Below are 23,485 nucleotides of genomic sequence, written 5' to 3'. Positions count from 1 at the left end.
CCTGAAAAGGATGTATTCTCTTTTTTAATGCCAGTCTATCACTGACTAGAAGAATTCTGAGCATTTCAGCATATACTTAGTTATGTAACTGCACAGAAATCCCTCAGTATGAATAAGGTTTTTCTGATTTATAAAGATTTTGGCAGTTTAGAACTAGTCGGTGGCATGTGTGTCCTGCCTTAATGCAGAGAGAGTCAGAAGACATAGTAAGATTTTGTGGCATAATCAATCAATTATTAAATTTTCCTTTTGCTGTATAACCATCAGATATTCATTTTTTTAAAAAATAAGGGATTTAAGATTTAAGGTATCTTTCTTCTTAAAAGAAAAAAGTTTAAATATTTAGGTTGTGTATCATGCATGTATATCCTTCATCATCAAAATAGTAGCTACCATTTATTATGTACTGAGTGTTTGCCAGTCACAGTGATACTCTGTATTCGTGTTCTCAGCTAATCTGAGAATGTAGTTTGGTGAGGAAAGTAGCATTAATTTTGTTTACAAATGAGGATAGTGAGGCTGAAATTAAATAATTTGATTAGGTAAGGCCACTAGAATTAACTGCCTTGCCTGTTCAGTTAGGTGCTTAATAAATTGATTTTGCCAACTGTGTGCTCAAAGATTGTTCAGTCATCCGTATTGATCCAGATTTATTTTTTCTTGTATTCCACAAACCTTTACTGAATGTCTCCTATATCAAATATTCCTCTGACATTCGGGGTAGAAAGATGTTAAGATTCAGTCCCTATCCTCAAGGATTAAAGTTTGGTGGAGAAGACAGACAGACAGTTGAAATATAATGGTAACTGGTTCTAAAGAAAGAAGAATGGTCTGCCTAAAGCTTACTGAACAGTTAATGACTGGCATAAAGTAAGTGATCAATAAATGTTAGCTAATTATTACAAATCAGCCTAGAATTTGAGTTAATAGTGTATGTCTAGGTGTGTGTTACATGCTCCTCTATGAAGGGGTAATGAGTATTTAATGAGTTTTTACAGTGTGGCAGCCGCTGTGCAGACAAAAGCAAGAATAAGCAAGACAGGTAGAGGTTCTTGCTTTAACAAAGCATACAGTCTTTCCTAATGGGATTCCTCATCTGGACCAAGAAACACAGAAGATGATTTTGAATGACATTTTTCTCAGTTCTCCCGAGATGGCACATCAGCAGTTTTATTCTAGATGCATAGGAAAGAAGTTAATTCATTATACAGTTTGTCTAACAAGACAATTAACTAGATGATTGCAGTACGCCTTAAAGACTATCATCAGAGGAGATGATGATAGCACCTGGAAGAGTCTTCTGTCCAGGTTTTGTGAAACCAGGGGTGTTTTCCCCTAAGCTGAGCCTAAAGCAAGTTAGGCTAATGAGCCAAAGTAACAGTATGTGTGGAAGAATGGAGGCGAGCAAGAAGATGATTTTTCAAGGAACTGCTATAAAGTTAGTCTACTTTGGAGTGACTTGGAAGAGTAGGATTGGGAATTGTAAAACCGGATTAAATAGTTCGAACTGTTCTGAAAGCAACGGGGGTCATTAAATGATTTTAAATAGGGAATGGCTTGATAAGAATTGATAGAACCTAAAAAAAACAGTGTCACTATAAATAAACATGCGTTAGCTCTAGGTGGAATTTTGTGTTTTTCTATAAAACCAAAAAAGTCTATCTGTATAAGTACTATCAGTGTTAAAATGAAGTTTTGTATAGATAAGTTACCTCTGAGATTTCATTTTGCCAGTTAGCTTTTTAATTGAATCGGAGCAGCATTGTGGCCCTAATTATATTTCATGATTTATTAATACACAGTTAAGTAAGTTCTTCTGCCTTTTTTTATACAACCATAGGCAATTATATTGAGTAATTTGATGTAGTTCTGTGTTATACTTGTGTTCAGAGTATTGTGTATACTTGTGTTTCTTTATTCTTTAGCCGTCTGAATGCAGTTCCATACATTATACACCGACACTCCAGGTGGCAGCAGAATATCACTGAAGGAAGTTAGGCCTCACTGTCTCCAAGTATTGCTCTAAAACCCAGGTTGCAATTAAAAACAGAAAGAAGAAACAGTGATTACCATAGCAAACAGCAGATTATAGGAAGTGGAGAGGGAGGTGGGGTGGGAAAACGGAGGGGGCGTAGAAAGTAGCGTCTGAGACTGCCTAGGCCAGCCTGAGGAAGGGAAGCAAGGGTCTGCCCCGGGGGTGCACACACGAGGCTCTGAGACTCTGACAGGCAGTTCTCGAGCCGGCAGGACAGGGCCGTCCACAGCGGCTGCAGTGATGTTGTGTCTCAGCCAACCTTGAAGGGCAGGTCAGGAGCAGACGTGAACGGCCCATGAAAACAGGGGCATTATCTTCTGTAAGCTGTGTTGTGAAGAGCTTACTCATGTGTAGATGTGCACGATACTTAGTTGTGACTGGGCTTTTTCTATCACCTTCAAGCAGGTTACTCTATTGATGAAAAGAAAGAACTTTCTGAGAATAGAGTGTTAAGAGTTTCCCATTGAGTTTCATGTTCTTCCTTTGAACAATTCCTTTTCTGTCTTAAATCTCTGCCCCTATATGTCCCTCCCGTTCTGACTCATTTTTGCCACTCAGTGATCCCTCTCCTGCCTCTGTACTTCTCCTTTCCTTTTTATTTTTATCTTAAGCTTCAATTTGTCTCTTTTCTGCAACCCATCAGGTTTCATATATTAACCTAGAAATTCTTGTATGGGTTTTTTTGAGAAGCAGGCTGTTACTTATTCCTCATTTTGAGTTCTGGTAAAGCCTTGAAAGTTGAAAAGCAAGTCAGCAGTGATGACCATACTGTTTTGTAGCAGTTCCATTGATGTTGATTTTTATGTTTGGTGATTTATATTAGCATATGATCATGAGGAAAAATTAGAAAAAGTACAGTGTCTTGGTTACCTCAGTAATAATCATATGCAGGAGATAAGATATTTTCAACCTGAAAACTGTAGTGAAACTATATGTAGTAACTTGTCACAGATGGGTATGTATTCATTCTGTACCTCCAGCCTTTATACAGCGGAACCTGAGTAACAGCTAGATGATAGATGCAAAACACAGTCTGCCACTAAATTCTTGTACAGTTGCGGAGAAAAGGCACTGATTTACATGTTGGTAGTTCAAGGCCCAGTTAGTGACTTACCGGTGAGAATGATTGAATAGTGATAAGGAAAGATCAGTCATAACCGGTAGGAAATTTCTGTAGCTAGAAGAAAGACAAGTAAGTAAAAACAATTAAGTAATATTTATGATTTAAAGGATGCGATGCAGTGTGTAAGTAGAGCTTGAAAGGTAAGAGTCTTTATGGTGGAGGGGACATAAGAAAGGGCAGGTAACAGGTGTTTCCCGAAGGAGTTCCTGTTTGTAGAAAAGCATGTGAGGCAGATGCTCAGAGACTGGAGAATAGGCGCATCTGCCTTAATACATCAGGAACAGCCGATGTTCCTGTTTGTAGGATCTGACTGGAGAATGCAGATTGCCTTTTTACTTCCTCAGGCAGTGGGTAGAATTGCTTGGAGGAGTGATGTGGTTAGTGTTCAAGAAACTTATAATAAGATGGTGGCATAGAGGGAAAATTCTCGAAAGGTCTATTATCAGGATGGGATGGGTCAGTGGTCCTCAACTGTGAGTGATTTTTCACACTCTAGGAACCATATGTCAACCCTAGAGACATTCTTAGTTATCGCCAGTGGGGCAGGCCTATTGGTGTCTAGCAGGCAGAAATTAGGGATGCTGCTAATATTCTGCAGTACACAGAATAGCTCCCACGGCAAGAATTATCTGGCCCAAAATGCCGGTAGTGCCAAGGTTAAGAACCCTGGCTAAGTTGTGCTGTGAGAAGAAACAGACACAGATTCTTAGTGATTTAAAACTGTAAAGACTTATTCGTTGCTCCAGCTAGCTGTGCATAACTTTACATCCTCCATGTTCTGGAGCCCAAGCTGATGGAATAGCCATAGTCTAGAAAGTTGCTCACTCTTCATTGGCCAGAACTAGTTACAGAGTCCCTCCTAACCACCGAGAGGCCAGGAATTGCAATCCTTCTGTGTCCCAGAAAGCAAATTGCCATGTTTGATTAACAGCATTAATTTATTGCCATGGAAGGCTACCTTGGAGTAGAGGAGTAGTCAGTAAGAAAGAAACCAATGGTTTTCTTAGGCCGTGCCACACAGCTTTTGGGATCTTAGTTCCCCAACCAGGGAGCAAGCCCACGCCCAGAGCACAGAGTCTTAACCACTGGACCACCAGGAAAGTCCCAAGAAACCAGTTTCTTTATGTTTGCCCTCTTTTAGTTCATTCTTCACCCCTTCGGAAGAATAAAATCACAGTACAGTTGACCCTTGAACAACACTGGTTTGAACTGCATAGTTCCACTTAAAATGCAGATACTTTTCAATAAACATGTACCACGGTATTATGTGGTCTCCAGTTGGTTGAATCTGCAGGTGCAGAACCATGGATCTGGAGGGCCAGTTAAAGTTGTAATGCAGATTTTTGACTGCAGAGGAGTCTGCCCCGAACTCCCAGGTTGTTCACGAGGTGAAGTTGCTCAGTCGTGTCCTACTCTTTGCAACCCCATTGACTGACAGTAGCCTACCAGCCTCCTCCGTCCATGGCATTTTCTAGGCAGGAATACTGGAGTGGGTTGCCATTTCCTTTGGTCAACTGCATATACAAAGTGAAATTAGAAAGAGAGAGTGTTGCCAGATTATGACGTGACTGACTGTGCCGTTAGGCTAATTCTAGACCTGAGCTCCCTGTTATTGGGAACCTTACAGGTGTGTCTGAATACTGATCTCCTTAGCTCTTCAGCTAGCTGGGTCTGGTCTTGGGCAGTCAGCTTACAGTGCAGGCAGCCTCTTCCATTGAGCTCCGTGTGCCTTACATGTACTATAATTTTGTGTATGCTTCGATGTGCAAAATCTTGGGAAGCTCAGCATTAGTCAGTAGGCTGGATTTGTTTTAAAATTGTAAGTTAGTCTGAAAAAGATTCATTTTAGAAGCAGCTCTACTGGCGGTATAAGAGGGAGTGCTGTTTTAGACCACTTCAGAAGCCATCCTCAAGTCTACATAAGACAAGATAAAAAATTCTGAAGGATGGCTCTCTTGAAAAATAAATGTGACAGTGTACAGATGAGGAAGGTTTTCTTAGAGACATTAAAATTGAGTTTAGAACGTTTTTTTTAATTAATTGATATTTTAATTGAAGCATAATTGCTTTACAGAATTGTGTTGTTTTCTGTCAAACCTCAACATGATAGAACATACTGAATAGAATTGATTAATACAAAATTGGAAAATTTCGACTGGAAATGGAACTGGGGGTATGGAGGGCCAACTTTGAAGTTCTGTACTGATTTTTGGCTCTTCAGGTGTCAGCGCCCCTACCTCCATGTCATTCAGGGGTCAACTGCATGAAACTGAGTCCATCAATTTTATTTTTTAAATCTGTTAAAGTCTGAGAGCACACTGCTTTATATATTTAGTAAAAGCAAAAAAAGACAAACTCTCTTAATTTTCTGAAATTTTTTGAAATCTGAAATAACTGGAATTTATACATGGTACACCATTTCTAACTAGGAAATAATGGGGGAATTTTTTTTTTTTTTTATTGTAGATGAAGATCGACTTTCTAGAAGGAAGAGTATTGTGGACACCGTATCCATTCAGGTGGATATTTTACCCAACAGCATTCCTTCTGATGATGTGGTAAGTTGCTGAAAGTTTATGACCAAGTACTGTCTTGAGATAGACATCAGTCAATTTGAAAGAGCTTTTTGCCCCTCTGCACTTTTAGGAGCAAATACAACCCTGAATTATTCCTAAATAAGCAAAATTGTTAGTAGATGTTAATTTGATTTAGCTTTGAACTTGTAATTTACAATTTATTTTGCTGAATTCATTTCAGACACTTACAAAGATACATAAATTTAATATTAAGTGTTATGGTGTCACTCACATTGTAGTAAAAGAAACCATAGAACTAAGCTTTTTTAATAAGTAAGAACTTATATAAGGCCTTTTATTAAATAAATAGGCCCTCTAATCCTATTTATTTTAAAAGATTTATAAAACATAAGTTGTGAGAATAAATGGGATTATACACTCTCAAGTGAAGCCAAATACCCACTACTTTTAGAAAGTTTAAAAATTTCACCTATGAGAGAATTTTTTTAATCATTTTGGAAAGTAAATATAACATTTAATGTAGGTTAAACTGTATCAGTGACCTGTGTACTCTTGAAGGAGTTATTTGAAATATCATAGATTTAATGTTCTCCTCCTGTTTCAATAGAGCACAAGAGTGTACCCTCCTGAGTTATAGGAAGAAAAAGCAGCCAGTATTCTCTAGGACTTATCCACACAAATCAGCAGAGAATTTTTTGATAGTCAAGTAAAAGTGCCGATGTGCCAGCATGTCAAGTCAGCCTCCTCCTTGTGGTTTATCCATTGTTTGCTTCCTAGGTATTTCATTATTTCTCTTGGTACAGTATAAATGATTAAAAGAATATCCATATAAGAAAAGGGGAAGGAAATTGTCTGACTTTGTGCTTTCTCAGCCTCCTCTCTCCCTCCTGCTTCCATTCCCTGTCAGTTAATTTGTCTGCAGGAATTAAAACTATTTGGTGGCCAGGGTACAGCCAATTAATTTATATCTTTCAAGCTTTTTAGCTCCCTCTTACGTAGAATTAATCAGTTTTATAAAGAAATTAACTTCAGAATATTGGAGTAGTTTGAATAAGCTGTTGGTGTTCATTTTGGAACTTGAGGCCTCAAGGTTGGTTTAAGTTTTCTTACCAGTTTAAGACTCAAGAAAAATCATCTTCCCTAAATTTCACCTCTCCAAAGACATTTTAATTTTTACACGTTATTAGCAAGGAAGATGCCTTGCTAAGTCTATCTTTAATGATTATGAATTTGCTGATAATACCTTTTGAGGGAAGAAATTCATCCAAAGCCTTAATTTATATGTGTCAAGAGTGCAGTCTGTTTTATTGACTGTATTTTTTCCTTTTGCCCTTTGTTAACCATCTTTATTTCTCCTAAAAATACATATTTAGCACTTGAAACTGTTGCAGAGAGTCAGTTTATTTTAGTAAAATGAATTGAAAAGACATTTGCATGAAGACTTAGTATAGGAGGAAGATTCTTGAGCATGAATTTTACATTAAAAGTTCATTAATACATATGTTAAATTACCAAAGATCCTTTTGTTTTATCTTTGCTCTAAGTATAAATCCTAAGTCAAATACACCTCACCCTGAGTATTTGAAAAATTAAGTATAGTTTTTAGTTGAGCACATTGGAGTTTCAAACTCATTTACCGTTGTGGTACCTAATTTTGTGTGTTAGGAATGGTGGTTGAGATACCAGAAGACAGAATAACGGTACCTTTTAGGCTAAAACCAAGTAATTTCATTGTGTGGACGGGAGAGATTTTCATCAGTTAGGTATTCTCCAGTTAATGGTGTAACAAAATATCAAACTGAGAATACATATATTTGCTAACAGTGAATCAAATTAAAAACTGCTCATTTGAAAAATCATTATTTCATCAAAATTATGTGAAATTATATATACATAATCTCATATAGTCCTCAGATTATATTTGATACCTGCTTTTAGAGCTTGTAACTTTTTTATTGTTGTTGTTTAGATGGAGATCATAGCAAAACTGTTGTTTTTCCCTAGTTATGGCTCAGCTTATTATTGATCTATTAAAATAAACTGGTCCATTGCGGTATGTCAGTTCTAACATTTGCAGTTCAAGGTTTAACCCACTGTGAATCCTTAGTGAACTTCTCCTAAAAATTGCCCTATATATGTATAAAGATACCTAAATTAAATTAAAGAATTAAAGAAGATAAGTGACTAAAATAGAATAGAGGCATATCTGCTTCCTGAAATTAAACGATCAGCTTGACTAATAGAATAAGGCACCACAGGCAAGACTGTGATCTCTGGTGCTTGCTGAGCCCCATCAGCATGACTGATACACATAAAGAATATAAGTAAAACCTGAAACCATGACTCAGTTCTTCTCTCAAAAAGATAATAGTCAGTGCTTGATTATTTGGGGGAATGGATGGGAAGTTAGACATGTTAAATTTGGAGTACAAATTAAATTTTTTATACAATATTAAGTCACTGGTTGGCTGAGAAGGATTGTCACTTTTTCTAGGACAAATAGCAGATCTTTTATACATACATGCCTACTCCTGCCTTTCCCCCAAGTACAACTGAAGGAACCTCTGTGTGTGCTAACAGAACAAGAAGGCACTCATCAGTGAAAGTGACGTGACAGCCAGTCTGGTTGGGAAAGGCGTAGCAGATTTTACACAGGCTCAAGGGCATTGTACAGTCTAAGCGAGAGTTACAGGTCATACGTGAGGCCAAAGTCATAACGAGTAAAGGAATGTTGGAACTCCTCCAAGAGCCTACCTTTGTACCATTTCCCAATAACTGTAGCACAACCAGTGTTTTCTATAGATTTGGAACAGACTGTGGTTTGCTTGAGCACCAAGGCTTGTATTTAGCAGCTACTTTGTATGAAAAATATGAATCATTAAACATTAGTATAAAGAAATTCCTCTTTTAAAAAAAAAAAAAAAAACGAAAATTCACAAAAGGCAAAAGTGGGAGACAGAATTGAAGCCAAGTTATGGAACATTTCATCCCCAGGCCGAGGGCTTCATGTGTACTCCGATAGGAAATGGCAACACGTTGAGAGTTGGGCAGTGTCGTTGTCAGAGCTGGGCTTTCGTAAAAAGAACCTCAAATGTGTGACTGAGCTACATTGGAAAGAGGAGACTGGAGGTAGAGAGGCCAGACAGGAGACACCTGTGGTGGTTTGCACTGAGGTTGAAGCGGGTCTGGGGTAGCCAGGCTGGAGACGAGGGAGAGGTCAGGGGAGGAGGAGGTGCCTTTCTTAGAGGCATGATGGAGAGGACCAGCAGGGGACTTCAAGGGACTCGGAGGAAGGAGGTAAAAACAGGACGGAGACTGAGTGACCTGAGATGTTTCCATGCTGAGGAATGCATCCTCATTCTCTAAAGTAAGGAAAACAAATAGAGAAGAGTTATTAGATCAAGTCCTTTAGCTTTTCACTTACCCATAATTGAACAGCTAACAGGTAAAAGTTCTGTGTAACAAGGATCCTGACCTTCTGGCTTCTCCTGTGTTCTTTCTCCTGTGCTCTAATTGTTTCTCAAAAGTCTAAAAGTCTTAACCAGTTGTAAGAACAACTTTGAAGTACTAGATTGCTTCTAGATACAAATAATTAACCAGCCAGAGCCTAATCTTGTATATCTGCTCCAAATATCTAGAACAAAGCAACTGAAGATTTCCAAGTTTAATCTGACTTCAACTAGAAATATGAGCCTTCAGTAGAAAAACTGAGGTAGTGAAACTTGCTGCTTGAATTCCAGCCAAAGCCTTTGTATTACAGAAAAGCTAAGGTGCAAAGCGTGAAGTCTTTTGCTTTCATTAGTCTTTTTGCCTTAGACTTAGCAAAAGGAAGCTCATGAGCTAAAATTAGGGATGACCAGAGTCCAAGGCAAGTACTCATATATCATTTCTTAACTTTTATTGAGATACTGTAGTAACTGGATATATTATTCCTCCTGAAAATGTGTTAGTGCTACAAAAAGTATTCCTGACTTTTTATATAGCACAAACATGGCTCAAAACAGGAGAGATTTGAAAACTTCAAGTTAAAAGGTGTTTTCTGGAGAATCAGACTTGATGGTTGACCTTAAAAGATCCAGAATATGATTATTTTAAGATGTTGGTTAACTGTACTCATTGAACACTTCCCAAAGTAGTGATTCTTGCTTTTAAACCATTCAGAGTTTCTGATTATTTCATTTTTGATTTGTAAACATATATGTGGTACCAAAATTATAGAGAGTATAGAATACTTAGTTCTCCTTTATTACACAGCTGAAGCTGCATTTATACATAACCTCTGCCTTGAATATTAGTTGGGTTGCCTTAAAGGGTGTTAGTTCTGCCAGCCCAGCATCAGCCTGTAACCTTGTTTGGGGAACCACTGTGGTGTGTGTGTGTTAGTCGCTCAGTCGTGTCCGACTCTTTGCGACCCCATGGACTGTAGCCCACCAGGCTCCTTTGTCCCTGGGATTCTCCAGGCAAGAATACTGGAGTGGGTTGCCATTTCCTTCTCCAAAAAGGCTGATGAAAGTGTGTGAAATCAATATGATAACCGTACTTAGCAGCACAGTCGCAATAAAGCATCACCACTATGGTAGCCTATTGTTAAAACCAAGGAAAACATGATGATTATTTGATACTGTGGAGTATAATCATGAATCCTTCCCAACACAAAGAAGAGAAAATATTTGTAAAAGGTCTTAGATGACTTGTAACTAGGTAAGGGTGTCATTTATATTGACCTTTCTTAACCCTTTATTTTACTTAAAATCACTTTTCTCTAGGTTAGTAACACTGAAGAAATCACCTTTGAAGCACTGAAGAAAGCAATTGGTAAGATTTTTGCTTGTTCAGTTCAGTTGCTCAGTCGTGTCCGACTCTTTGAGACCCCATGAATCTTAGCATGCCAGGCCTCCCTGTCCATCACCAACTCCGGAGTCTACTCAAACTCAAGTTCATCGAGTCGGTGATGCCATCCAGCCATCTCATCCTCTGTCGTCCCCTTCTCCTCCTGCCCCCAATCCCTCCCAGCATCAGGGTCTTTTCCAATAAGTCAACTCTTCGCATGAGGTGCCCAAAGTATTAGAGTTTCAGCTTCAGCATCAGTCCTGGGTGTGACCTTCCAATGAACACCCAGGACTGAACTCCTTTAGGATGGACTGGTTGGATCTCCTTGCAGTCCAAGGGACTCTCAAGAGTCTTCTCCACCGCCACAGTTCAAAAGCATCAATTTTTCGGCACTCAGCTTTCTTCACAGTCCAACTCTCACATCCGTACATGACCACTGGAAAAACCATAGCCTTGACTAGACGGACCTTTGTTGGCAAAGTAATGTCTCTGCTTTTTAATATGCTATCTAGGTTGGTTGTAACTTTCCTTCCAAGGAGTAAGCGTCTTTTAATTTCATGGCTGCAGTCACCATCTGCAATGATTTTGGAGCCCAAAAAAATAAAGGCTGACACTGTTTCCACTGTTTCCCCATCTATTTGACATGAAGTGATGGGACCAGATGCCATGATCTTAGTTTTCTGAATGTTGAGCTTTAAGCCAACATTTTCACTCTCCTCTTTTCACTTTCATCAAGAGGCTCTTTAGTTCTTCTTCCCTTTCTTCCATAAGGGTGGTATCATCTGCATATCTGAGGTTATTGATATTTCTCCCGGCAATCTTGATTCCAGCTTGTGCTTCCTCCAGCCCAGCGTTTCTCATGATGTACTCTGCATGTAAGTTAAATAAGCAGGGTGACAATATACAGCCTTGATGTACTCCTTTTTCTTTTTGGAACCAGTCTGTTGTTCCATTTCCAGTTCTAACTGTTGCTTCCTGACCTGCATATAGGCATATGTTGCTTGTTAACTTTCCTAGTATTTTACTAGCTTATCTTTATCTCAGTACTTGTTTAGATGCCAGAATTACCAGAGGCAACATGGCAAATGTATATACTGTTGATTTCTCTATAAATATAGTATCAGTTTATTAGCTTACATTCTTTAGGTTTTTGTGATTGTCCTGTCTTGTCCTGGATAATTATTTTCCTTTGTACAGACTGCCGTTTCTAAAACTATGAAAGCACATCACTGTTTATTTGAATGTCACCCTTATTTGGTGGCCAGCATTCAGGCTGCATGAATTTGTGAGAAGCAGTCAGTGTATTTCCTTTTATAAGAAATGGGCAGATGAAAATTCTGAAAATTATGTAGAGTCGTTTTTAGTAGGCATATAGCAGTGTAGTTAGAGGTGTGTTTCCAATGGGGTAGCAGAAAGGACCTGGCAGAAGTTGTCAGTAGGCATTATCACGTTAGTTCTTGCTATTTCATCAGTGAGAACACTGAGGCAGAGAAATTAACAACTCTCCTGAGACCACATAGCTAGTAAATACCAGAGCCAAATCTCATACCCATGTCTGGCTGACTCTGATCTTTACACTTATCTTTGCATAAAATAATACTCTTGATTTTTCTCCTTTCGCCTTTCTGGAAATAAATTTTATCTCATACACTTCGCCTCTTCTAAAATTTTTTTGAATGATTCCTTCAATTAAGTATTAATATAAATTCCTGGTGGCTAATGATGCTCTGATCTGAATTTATTTCTAATTGGTAAAGCAATAGAGTGTGGAAATTGACTTTCACTATAGAGAGTGGAAATTGGCTCTGATTTTAAGAAATATTAGAATAAGAACATCATTATCAAGGGACATGAAACACTCTGGTACCCATCATACATGAAATAAAATCTGACCTTTTTCAGCTTAATCTTTTAGAGGATTTTTTTTCTTATTGTATTATGATATCAGATTTGTCAAAATAAAATTGAATTTACTAAGCAATTTTGAACACCTATTATGTACGAGATACTTGGAGACATTTAAATATTGATAAGGCATGTTGAGGAATTTACAGTTTGGCAGTGTTGTCAGAGTATCTTTGGTCCCTTGGAGCCCTAGGGGAGACTCTTTCAAGAGATCCTCAAGTCTAAAAGTATTTTCTGCATAACAGTAGGACATAGTTTGCTTCTCTGCTACATGTACTAACATGAATGAAGGCAGTGGCCTCAGACTGGTCTGGTGGTCATCGCATTCTTTGATGCCACACACTCCCAGTTATTTAGAGGATCTGCAGAAATCAGTGGAGCAGTATTCCAGATGACCATTGCATGATGTTACAGAATCATGCATGAGTAGAACTCTATTCAAAGTGTAAAACAGACCAATAAATGTTAATGTAACCAATTGTAAAAAGTTCATTAATAAAGCTTCAGATTCCATATTGCAACTAACTTTTAAGAAACTACCACTTGTCATATTTTATTGTAGAAGAAATAGCTACAATTCTGTAAAAAGGCTATTGAATTACTCTTTCCCAACATATCAGTACATGCTTGTGTGAGTTTAGTTTTTTCTTTATATACTTCAACCACAATAACATATTGCAATGCATTGAATATTTGCAAATAGAATACAGCTGACTTCTATTAAGTCAGACATTAAAGGAATTTGCAAAAATATAAAACAGTGCCATTCTCTTCACTAAATTTTCACTTTAGAAAATATGGTTATTTTTTCATTAAACGTTTATGTTAATGTATAGTGGTTTGAATTTTTGATGAATTTAATGAATATTTTTAAAGTCTCATTTTTATATTATAATACAGAAATTATCAAGTAATGTAACACATAAAGGAGTCTTGAAAGCAGAAAGTTTGAGAACTGCTGGACAGATTTGCCGCCTGCAGGCCAAATTTGGGTGGAAGCATTATTTTCAGAAATTGAATTTGAATAAAGACCAGAAATATATGCTCAGCTTGCCCAAGTCTGTTTTTCTTACTGCTTTTACTGAGCTAATTTAAAACATTTATGTCTCCTGCCTGACCTCTGGCACATTTAAGCTTGTGGCCCTGGGCCAGTGAACGCCTAAGATGTGATCATAATTCTGTATTACATTCACTCAGAAGAAGTACATAAATTCTACAACTTTGTTAGCCTGGCACAATTTCAGAGGGGGTGGGAAAAACTATTTCCTTTCTATATGCTACTTCCCATTTTTTAAACTAGCTAATTGTTACCTAGTTTGTGTACCTGAAGAGCAGCTTTGTTTTAAGAACCTTGAACAGAGTGTGTTTTGCCTTATGAAGTTGTTGACCCACTGGGTTGTTAAAGTAGACCATCAATAACTAAACCATTAATTAGCCTTCTTTCAAATTGTTAAGCAAATAGACACGGTTATTATATCAGTAGTATCAAAAAGACAGACCACTTATTGTTTTATTATCTTTGACCAGACCACACATCATTTTAAGATAAAAACAGTCCCTTTTCAAATTGTGGAAGATAAATGGAAAAGACTAAACCAATATGGTTCCACTTGACCATATCTATATTTCAGTCATGCCATTCATTATCAGATTTAGCAGACTTTTTATTTGGTACCTCATATGTGCAAGGGCATGGTTATAAATAAAATAATCATCTTCAGGAAGGGCCTTGAAGTTGCTTGACTTGTAGCAAGTTGTGCTTCTGCTTTTTTTGGTAAGAGAGACAAAGATAGTCTATGAATAAAAGGGTTTTGTGCGGTGTAATTTTGAAGTCTTTTGTGTGTGCTCTCTGGCCTCAACTAAGACATTTCAGGGGGTGTTACACATTTTGCTTTTTTCCCTAAACAAGTAGTCCTGTAAATTATCCTTATTTTTTATGTATAGATCATTTGTTCTTAGGGTCGTTGGCAATGTTCTGTGAAATTCTGTATTCCTTTTAATGGTTTTTTTTTTTAAACATTTCTATAGATACCAGTGGAATGGAAGAACAGGAAAAGGAAAAGAGGCGTCTAGTGATAGAGAAATTCCAGAAAGCACCTTTTGAAGAAATAGCAGCACAGTGTGAATCCAAAGTAAGTGAACACATAGTGAAGGCGGTGGGGATGGAGTTTGATTTTTGTTGAAGCTTTTCGTGGTAATTGATGGGTAGATTCTAAGCTTTAGGCAAGTCAGTAGAATCCACAAGGTAGTGGATTGGCTAGGGACCAAAAACTGAAGATGTAGCTATGAAGCCTTAAATAATTTCTTGTGTGGTACAAGCTGATTGAAATGACAGATCCCAAATTAAATGTTAATGATTTTTGTTGCTTTGAAATTTTTTTTGCAGTGGTTTTCAATGATTTTGCTGTAGCTATTTTGTTCTGTATGTGTATCAATTTATTTTTACCAGTGAGACTAGGAAAGGAATGAAGAAAAACTTCACATTAAATTCCAGTGTCTGAGAGAAAGCCAAGACAGTAAGCATTCTGCACCATCAGCTTAACAGTTGCAGTCGCGCTGCGTCCTTGTGCTCTTACATATGGACCCTGCGAGAGTAGTGGGTCCATGGTTAACATTTGCTTTCTCTCCTTCGTAGGCAAATCTGCTTCATGATAGACTTGCTCAAATATTGGAACTCACCATACGGTAAGGGTTTTGGTACTACAAGATGAATAAAACAACAAACAGAAACTATTAGACCCCTATAAATTTCTAGCTTTTAAGTAATTCTGCTTTTCATTGAGAGTAAACCCAAGATCATATAGATATCTTTGCCTTAATAGTTTTTCTGTTTACTGGATAGTCTGATACCATTTCTTAACGTTTTTCTAGCTTTCCTTTTTAGATCACTTAACTGCTTTTAAAATGGTTCTATAAAGACAGGGCTTTCCTGTTGGTTCAGTCGGTAAAGACTCCGCCTGCAATGCAGGAGACCTCAATTCAGTCCCTGGATTGGAAAGATCCCCTAGAGAAGGAAATGGCAACCCACTCCAGTTTTCTTGCCTGGAAAATCACATGGACAGAGGAGCCTGGCAGGCTACAGTCCATGGGTCGCAAAGAGTCAGACACGACTTAGCCACTAAACCACCTTATGGACATTTGAGTAATTGGAAGACTTATTCTAGTGATATGTTTAACAAGGTAGTTTCTCAGATTTAATCATTTTGACCTATAAAAACTACTGTTTTGTATGGTTCAACCTCATCGTTCTTCTGGGACCATAACAATTCTGCCTCTGCAGGTGGCTCACTTGAATGATCAAATGTCAGTTGAATTTTCCTAGGTTTGAGTCCTGTTACTAATTATAGTCGGCCCTCCATATCCATGGGTTCTGCATATTCAAATTCAACCAACAGTGGGGGGAAAAAATCCCAGAAAATTCCAAAAAGCAAAACTTGATTTTACTAAATGCTGACAACCACTTATGTAACATTTGCATGGTATTAGATATTATAAATAATCTAGATATGATGTAAACTATAAGGGAAGATGTGTTGTATAGGTCCCATGCCAGTACTGCTCCATTTTATATAAGGGACTTGAGCACCAAGGTTTTGCTCTCTGTGGGTGGTCCTGAAACCAAAGCCCTGTGTACACCATTAAGCAATTGTATTTTATGCTCTGCAGACGTCAGGTATCTAACACTGGTTATTCTGTGTCTGTTGTTAAGTAGTGAAGCCCATGAGAGAGGGAGGGAAAAACTCCAGGTTCTGTCTGAGGAGTGAGTTTGCACCGGTTCTTATGTTGACTCCGTGTGGAGACTGCTCTGTGTACACAGTGGCACAGTGAATGAGCCATACATAGAAGCTACGCTTCTGAGATTTTTTCCCCTGCATGTTTCACATTTTCAGCTTGATTAAATTAGTTTTGCGTCAAACCTTGTAGCCTATAAATAGAATAAACGGGTAGATGCTCAGTTGACTTGCTTTTTTCCCCCCCAGCCTTTTTACTGCCTTCCTATACAAGGCACCTTTTCATCAGTAGAACATCTCATTCCAGGCACTTACCGCCACGCCACCCCCTGCTAAACTGAGAATCACTCCTGTAGAAAAGTTCAGAACAGAGACTCAGACTGAACTGTGCAGTGTGCTCCATACCTTAGACTCGGTGAAAATCACTAGATGTGGGCACTTACACAGCCTACAAGTTTTCGTGCTTTTCTGTCTATAGGAAGGTGGGAGGGTCTGGGCTCATTGAAACTGCTCCTGGAATGTGCACCTTGGCCGTGGGGCCAGTGTCTAAAGAGCAGAATGCTTTGCATTTCTCCCCGTCCTGAATCCCCCTCAGGGCGCACAGCTGTGGGAAACAGCAGTGGCTGATGGCTTGACCTTGTAGAATGGGAATGGCAGGCAGCATTCCCTGTCTGCAACGCTTTTGTTGCCTCTTAGTTGTCATAGTAAATATCTACCTGCTTTGTATCTGTTGTTTTTGCTAATCCTCACCACAGTCCTGAAAGTTAGGTAGATGCTGTGTTTTTTTATTTTCCAGGTAAAGACACTGAGGCTTAGAGAAGTAAAGTAACTTGCTGAAGTTTATCCAGCTAGTGAGTGGAAATAATCGAAATTCAAATCTATAACTCATGTTCTTGACAAGAAATATTGCTAGAGACCTCTATGTTACATTTAATCCCACTATCATAACTCTGTGGATTTAGTATTTTAGAATAAGTATTATGACTAACTCTCTTTCATTGGTACTGCAACTAATAATTTGCATTTATTAAACCTTATTGCTACTAGTTATTTATTGAAAACTTGTGGTATTCTAGGCACTCTGCTGAGTGCATTCTTTTATGTAGTATTTACAGCACATTTAAAAAATATATAATGATTATTTTTACTTTACACATGTAGAAGCAGATTCAGGTAGATGTTCGGTAATTATCCAAGGTCACCTAGTTAGGAAGTAGCAGTCCTGCGTAGTTTACATGATGCAGAGAAATGAAGCAGGCTTCTTAGTGTATCTTCAGGTTTTCCGTTTCTATCTGATACGTTTCCTCCTGTCAATTTGCCTCACTCTAACTACCAGATAGGCTGCCCTGGTGGCTCAGTGGTAAAGAATCCACCTGCTAATGCAGGAGACACGCGATTGACCCCTGGGTCGGGACGATCCCCTGGAGAAGGAAATGACAACCCACTCCAGTATTCTTGCCTGAGAAATCCCAGAGGAGCCTGGCGAGCTACAGTCCATGGGCTCACAAAGAGTCAGACACAACTTAGCACTAAACAACAACAACCAACTACCAGATAGAAAAGTGAGTTTGTGCTTGTGAGAAAAGAAACAGAATAAGCAATATTATACCTCAGTTTCCCGTGTTCCTTCATTCATTTTGACCTTAGTACAGTAAGGAAAAGAAATGACAAGAAATGCAAAGAAGCAGAAAAATACAGTAAGAATAAGCAGCCCCACAGATCAGTTATTGGAATGAGTAGATAATGATCTTAAAAGAACACACACATATCAAAGAATTTAAAGGAAAAAAATAATGTATATTTTAGGAGAGAACTGGAAACTCTGAAAAAGAACCAAATTGTAGTTCAAGAACTGGGTGATACAGTATCTGGAAGAAGAAAAAATGTCATTGGATGAACTTAATAGTATATTGGACATTATATAGAAGAGTCTGCATATATTGCTCATAGGAGTATAAAATGGTACAAACACTTCGCAAAACTTACGAAGAAGTTTCAGTGTCTTATGAAGTTAAACATATACCTGCTTTTGATCCTGTAATCCCATTTCTCAATATTTCCCAGAGAAATTAAAATGTTAGAATGTTTTAGCAGCTTTTTTCTTAATTACGAGATATCCGTGAACAGGAGAATGGGGAGCTGGTAGACAAATAGTGGTGCCCTTGACACAGTGAGATATTGTTCAGCAGGAAAAAGGACACATGGGGCAAACTTAAAGGTACACCAGGCAGAACAAGTCAGACAGAAAAGAATATAGCTTGAGTTGACCCTTTCTGTGGCTATATGGACCATGTGTATGCAATTCAAGAATGCGGGACACCAGTCTGCAGCGATAGAGATCAGAACACAGTCAGTGTTGGAGATGTGTGAGCATGTGGAGTAAAGAGAAATAGATTGGAGACACCAGGGGATGTCTCTGAATGGTGAAAAGTGTCATCTTTATCTGTGGTAGAGATAAGAGTTAAGTAACAAATCGAGGAAAAGCGTTTGTATCATATGGCAAAAGATCAGTTTCCCAAATTGATAAGAGAAAAATGAATAGAAATACAGGCAGTAGACTCAAATAGACAATTCATTTTCAAAGAAACACAAAATGAATACTAAGTATGTCCCATTAGTAGTAACCCAAAATGTGAAAATAAAAATAGAATGAATTCCCTTTTGCCTACCAGAGTGCCAAAGATGAGAACAAGAAAGAACAATTATACCCAATATTTATAGTGGTTTAAGAGAATGGTGCAGCCAGATGTTGAAAGTATGAATTGTGGGGATTCTGACAGTGTGTACCCGTCTCAAAATTGTGAATCTACTTTGATCCAGAAACTCTATGTGTAAGACTATAAACCAAGAAGGCAGGATAAAATTATGTACATGTAAGAATAGACCTGTCAGCCTTATTTATAATAATGAAAAATGGAAATGAATGTACTATCTGCCCATGGAAATAAATTAATCATAATATATCTATATATTGAAATACCATGCTGTGGTCATCAAAAAGGTTAATATATATATATATATTAATACTAAAAGATTTTTTACTACTGAAACAAAGCAAGCTTACATGAATGGATATGATGTAATCCCATTGTTAAAATTACATATATTCAGAGGAGAAGGTCTAGTTCAGGCTTAGAAACAGCTTAGTTCCACTGTGATCTTTGCGCCATGCCCCCTTGCAGCTGGCCCGCACCTCCATCACACTGGTCCCGGTGATGACAGAGCCTTACCCTGCTGTTGGCAGGTGGTGATAGGGATGCTGTGTGGAGTGAACAGCTTTTCCACGGACCTGTTGACAGAGCCTCGTTCTTCTCTTACAGTCCTCCTCCCAGTCCGTCGGGAACGCTGACCATTACTTCTGGGCACGCCCAATACCAGTCTGTCCCAGTCTACGAGATGAAGTTTCCAGATCTGTGTGTGTACTGAGTGGCTCATGAAAGACCTCAGCAAAAAGCCTAAAAACTCAGGCCAAGCTGATGTTTCAGGGTTTACTTTACTGAAAATTATTACGGAATTTATCTTTAACCAAATGCTTGGCATACCAGGTTAGAAATTTTGTAGCTATTATGATTTAGAGTACTTCTGAAGATGGGTTTATGCCATGTTAATTTTTTATTTTTAGTACCTGTTGGCTTTTAAAATTGAACATATATTGGTCTCACATTAATTCATTGTTAAATAGTATATTTAAAGCCTTTCACAAACATACAGTTAAAAAATTAAGCCTTCCAGAGTTGAAGATGTATGAAGTGTCTAGTGTATTTCTTAAACATCTAGGCAACTGCTTAAAATTAGAACTGCTTTTGTTTTTGTCTGCAAAAGCGAAAACATACAAATATATTAATCTTGGGGCTGTAAAACTGTCCTGTGGCTTTTTGTCCCCATGTTTTGGATGTTGTGATCGGCATCCTTCTGTTCGTTCACTTCAATAGTTTGTGACTGTCATTCCTCAACTTGTCTATGGTAATGACATTTGCTGAGTAATAGTCCTAGAATATGACCCCAAAATCTCCATACGTCTAAGTGTCTGGTTCTTGTAATACTGTGTTTTCTGCCAAAAGTTTGACCATTCTACTTGAGAGTCTTAGAACTTAACCTTGGAGTACCAAATTGTGCAATATTTTTTACATCATAAGATGTATTTAGTTTACAGACTATACTTTGAAATTATAGTAGTATTTTTGCTGTGGCTCCATTAATTAAATGAGCTATATATTTAGTATAGGAAAAAAAGACATTTAAAACAGCTACTAGTTCACCTGTGAAGAGTGTGTACATTTTAATTTCTCCTGAGAACACATTAATTTACATTTTTATATGGTGCATTGTTTTAAATCCTTACAGTCAAAAAAGTGCCCCAAATGGAGTTTTAGCTTGTAAGATTTGAACTGTAGCTTATATGCATTTCTGTTTAGGATTCATGATACTACATTTGAAAAGAGTGCCTATGGGTTTAGCCATTAAGTGTGCTAAAAGGTTGTCAGTTTAAGCTCGTGTTGATTTAATAAGCTACCAGGATTACATGTGCTGACAAACACACAGTGTTTTCTTAAAATTATGTACATTTTAGTGAATTCCATCACACAGCAAAAATGAACAACTTTCTTTGCAGCTCTTATACAATTATTTTAGGACATTTTTATAAAATAGTCTGTTTATAATTCTACCTTTTCAGGTTTTTGATTCCTTTTTACATCAAACAATATACATATCACAGATTATGACCCAAAAAACAATTGAATTTTAGCTTTAGCTTTTGTTTAAAAAATCGCAGTGAAGAATGACTTTGTGTTTACAATTATTTGGGCACTTTCAGTAGAAACAAGATAGAACAAGTATACTCGAAATTTTTTTGAATATTTAAACCAAAGTACAGCATTCTTGAAACATCTTGCAAAAGATTCTAGTCTTTGAAACCTGTCAAGCATCCTTGGTGGTTTTTTCAATGTAGAGAAACAAGACATTGTTTTCCAAATAATAGTGCGGTCACCACTGGGCTTAAACGGCCCTATTGCAGCTATCACTGTAACTTTAGCTCCTGACCAGGTAAAAACGTTTCAGCATTTAATAGGCCAATTTTTATGTTTTTCTTTATTTTTCCTTTTTTTTTTTCTGTATTTTTAAAGAAAGATATTAACTCGATTGTGAAAAATCTAAGCAGGGGGACATGCAAAAACAATCATCATCCACTTGGATGTCATTTTATAGATTAACACTGTGTGCTTTTGTATGAAAAATATATATAATTTAATAGTATAAGAAAAGAAGATATATATTCATTTGCACTCATGCAAAACAAACTTTGCTGGACAAAATTTCATGTTTCTCTGTGATTTAAAAATGCATGTATAGCATGTGAAGGAAAATCATTTCAGTTAATGTTTATCACATTTTTCTTGTGGTCTGTTTGTAAACAGTTGATTTGGGTTGGGGGGGGATTTTCTTGTTGTAGTTGTTTTTAAATCACAGTAGACTTCTGTATATGCTAGATTACTGAACTGCTCTCATTAACGATTCGTAAGAAATGTGGGTTCTTGTCCTTGGCTTGCTGTCCCTTCCAGGAGATTGCAGGAGATCATGCAAGTCATAGGTATGCGTGCTATTTTAGTATAGCCGGTTTGGGTACTGAACGTTTAGGATGTATTGAAGTTCACTGTATTGCTATATTTTTGTAGATATTTAAAACTCAATAAAAACAGTTCATTGTTCTCTCTCTGCTGTATACTGTTGCTTATTTCATTCATTTTTTTCCTTGACATTGAATAGTTAACATTTAAATGTTCCTTCTAGACTTGTATTGTCTGCTTTATATATAGAGTCATTGGAATTGACCTGAATACACACACGCACGCACACACGTGCACACACACTCTTCCTTAATGGTTCTGAATTCATTTTCTTAAAGAATCTTAATTCTGTACTTTACCAGCAGTTAACTTCCTCACAGCATTTTTTCTTCTGCCTGTCTGAAAAGGGGACTAATTTGTTTTATTTGTGCCAATGTATATACTAAATGTAATTGAGTACAAATGTAAATTAATTTTTTTGTAATGTAAAAATTCACTGTGCAATTCATACGTAAGCAATAAAACAAAATCTAATAACTCCTGTATAATAGCCATTCTTATAATAGCTATCCCATTTATTAAACTTATCCACTGTTTGGATTCTATTAAGAATGAAGTGCTTTAGTAAAAAATCAAGTTGCCAGATGGAGTCCTCTTCACATACTGGGAAGAATCAGCTCCGTAGCTGCAGTCGTGAACAGACGTGGCTGAGATGAAGCTCTCAGCGTGTGCCCGGAGAGCACCGTCGCCACGTCTGCATCAGTCTTCGTGTCTGTATTTCCAGCCCCACCCTCTGCTGTATAAACCCCACAAGCCTTTCTCTCAAAAAGCATAGCTCCTCTCTAGCACCCTCTGCCATCTGGCCTGCTTTCCTGCCCCCCGTGGAGCCGCGCACCACAGCCCGTGGGCTTCAGGGTCTTTCTGAGGGGTGCGGTGCAGTGGCAGGGAGCCCAGGCTCTGGGTTCAGATCCCACGCTGCCACTTCCTAGCCGAGCGGCCTTCGGGAAGTGGCTCAGCTTTGAGCTTTGAAGTTTGTAAAATGCAGCTCTTAGAGTTTTGCCCCTCAGAGGTTATCTGTTGAGGGGTAAGTGAATCACTAAGAAGTTCATCATGTCACGCCAGCATGGCACAGAGTAGTCACTGAGTCTGTTTATCATGAATGATCCTTGCATTTGCTGTGCAGAGGGTCTTATTCACTATTCAGGGATAAACTGATCTGGAATAAAAAGGAACTATTTGTAGGAATCAAGCCCCGGAAAAGGCAATAGGGTAACTGAACCCAGAGCAGAGGAGAGTTGGAGGGATTGACCTTTGATATGGATAAGGAACCCTGTTTTTCATCGTAACAAGAAGGAAGACAAAGACCACCAATAATTCTGTAGCTTTGGTGGCAGGAAGATCAGGGCCTTCCCACTGGAAAACTTCAATTTTCTCAAGGGAGTATTAGGTGAGGCCCTTGTTAAGACAACTGGCCATATGCCTTGCATTCCTGCATATCTTGTGAACCAGGACACTAACCACCTTTATTCTGGACTACCTCTCTGAGGTTGTATACAGCATACAGACATAACACAGAGATGGCAGGCACCCATCTGGTGATCTCCCTGGAAGACAGGAAAGGATATCAGCTGTCGGCTTGGCACTGCGACCTTTTGATTTCCTAAGGTGTTCTACCCTGTTGACTCCAGGATAGTCCACACCGTGAGAGGCTGACAAGCATGAACTAACTCAAAAGGTTCTGCTTTCCCACCTGAGGA

At 38.0% G+C, this 23,485-nt stretch overlaps 1 protein-coding gene across 5 annotated transcripts in view; it reads left to right on the top strand.

Annotated features, from left to right (window-relative positions):
- The window catches only part of EFR3A (EFR3 homolog A), an 81,987-nt gene extending 60,113 nt beyond the window's left edge, over window positions 1-21,874 (top strand). For all 5 annotated transcript variants that reach the window (XM_043879192.1, XM_043879194.1, XM_043879191.1 and 2 more), the window contains 5 exons: window positions 5,625-5,716; window positions 10,462-10,510; window positions 14,459-14,562; window positions 15,066-15,115; window positions 19,482-21,874. In XM_043879192.1, coding sequence (XP_043735127.1) covers window positions 5,625-5,716; window positions 10,462-10,510; window positions 14,459-14,562; window positions 15,066-15,115; window positions 19,482-19,587 — 401 coding nt within the window. In that variant the 3' untranslated portion in view covers window positions 19,588-21,874. The remainder of the gene's footprint in view (window positions 1-5,624; window positions 5,717-10,461; window positions 10,511-14,458; window positions 14,563-15,065; window positions 15,116-19,481) is intronic.
- Window positions 21,875-23,485: the final 1,611 nt, after the last annotated feature.

The sequence above is a fragment of the Cervus elaphus genome, chromosome 21, assembly GCF_910594005.1.
Source record: "Cervus elaphus chromosome 21, mCerEla1.1, whole genome shotgun sequence".
Classification (NCBI taxonomy): domain Eukaryota; kingdom Metazoa; phylum Chordata; class Mammalia; order Artiodactyla; family Cervidae; genus Cervus; species Cervus elaphus.
This window is presented reverse-complemented; position numbering and strand designations above follow the sequence as displayed.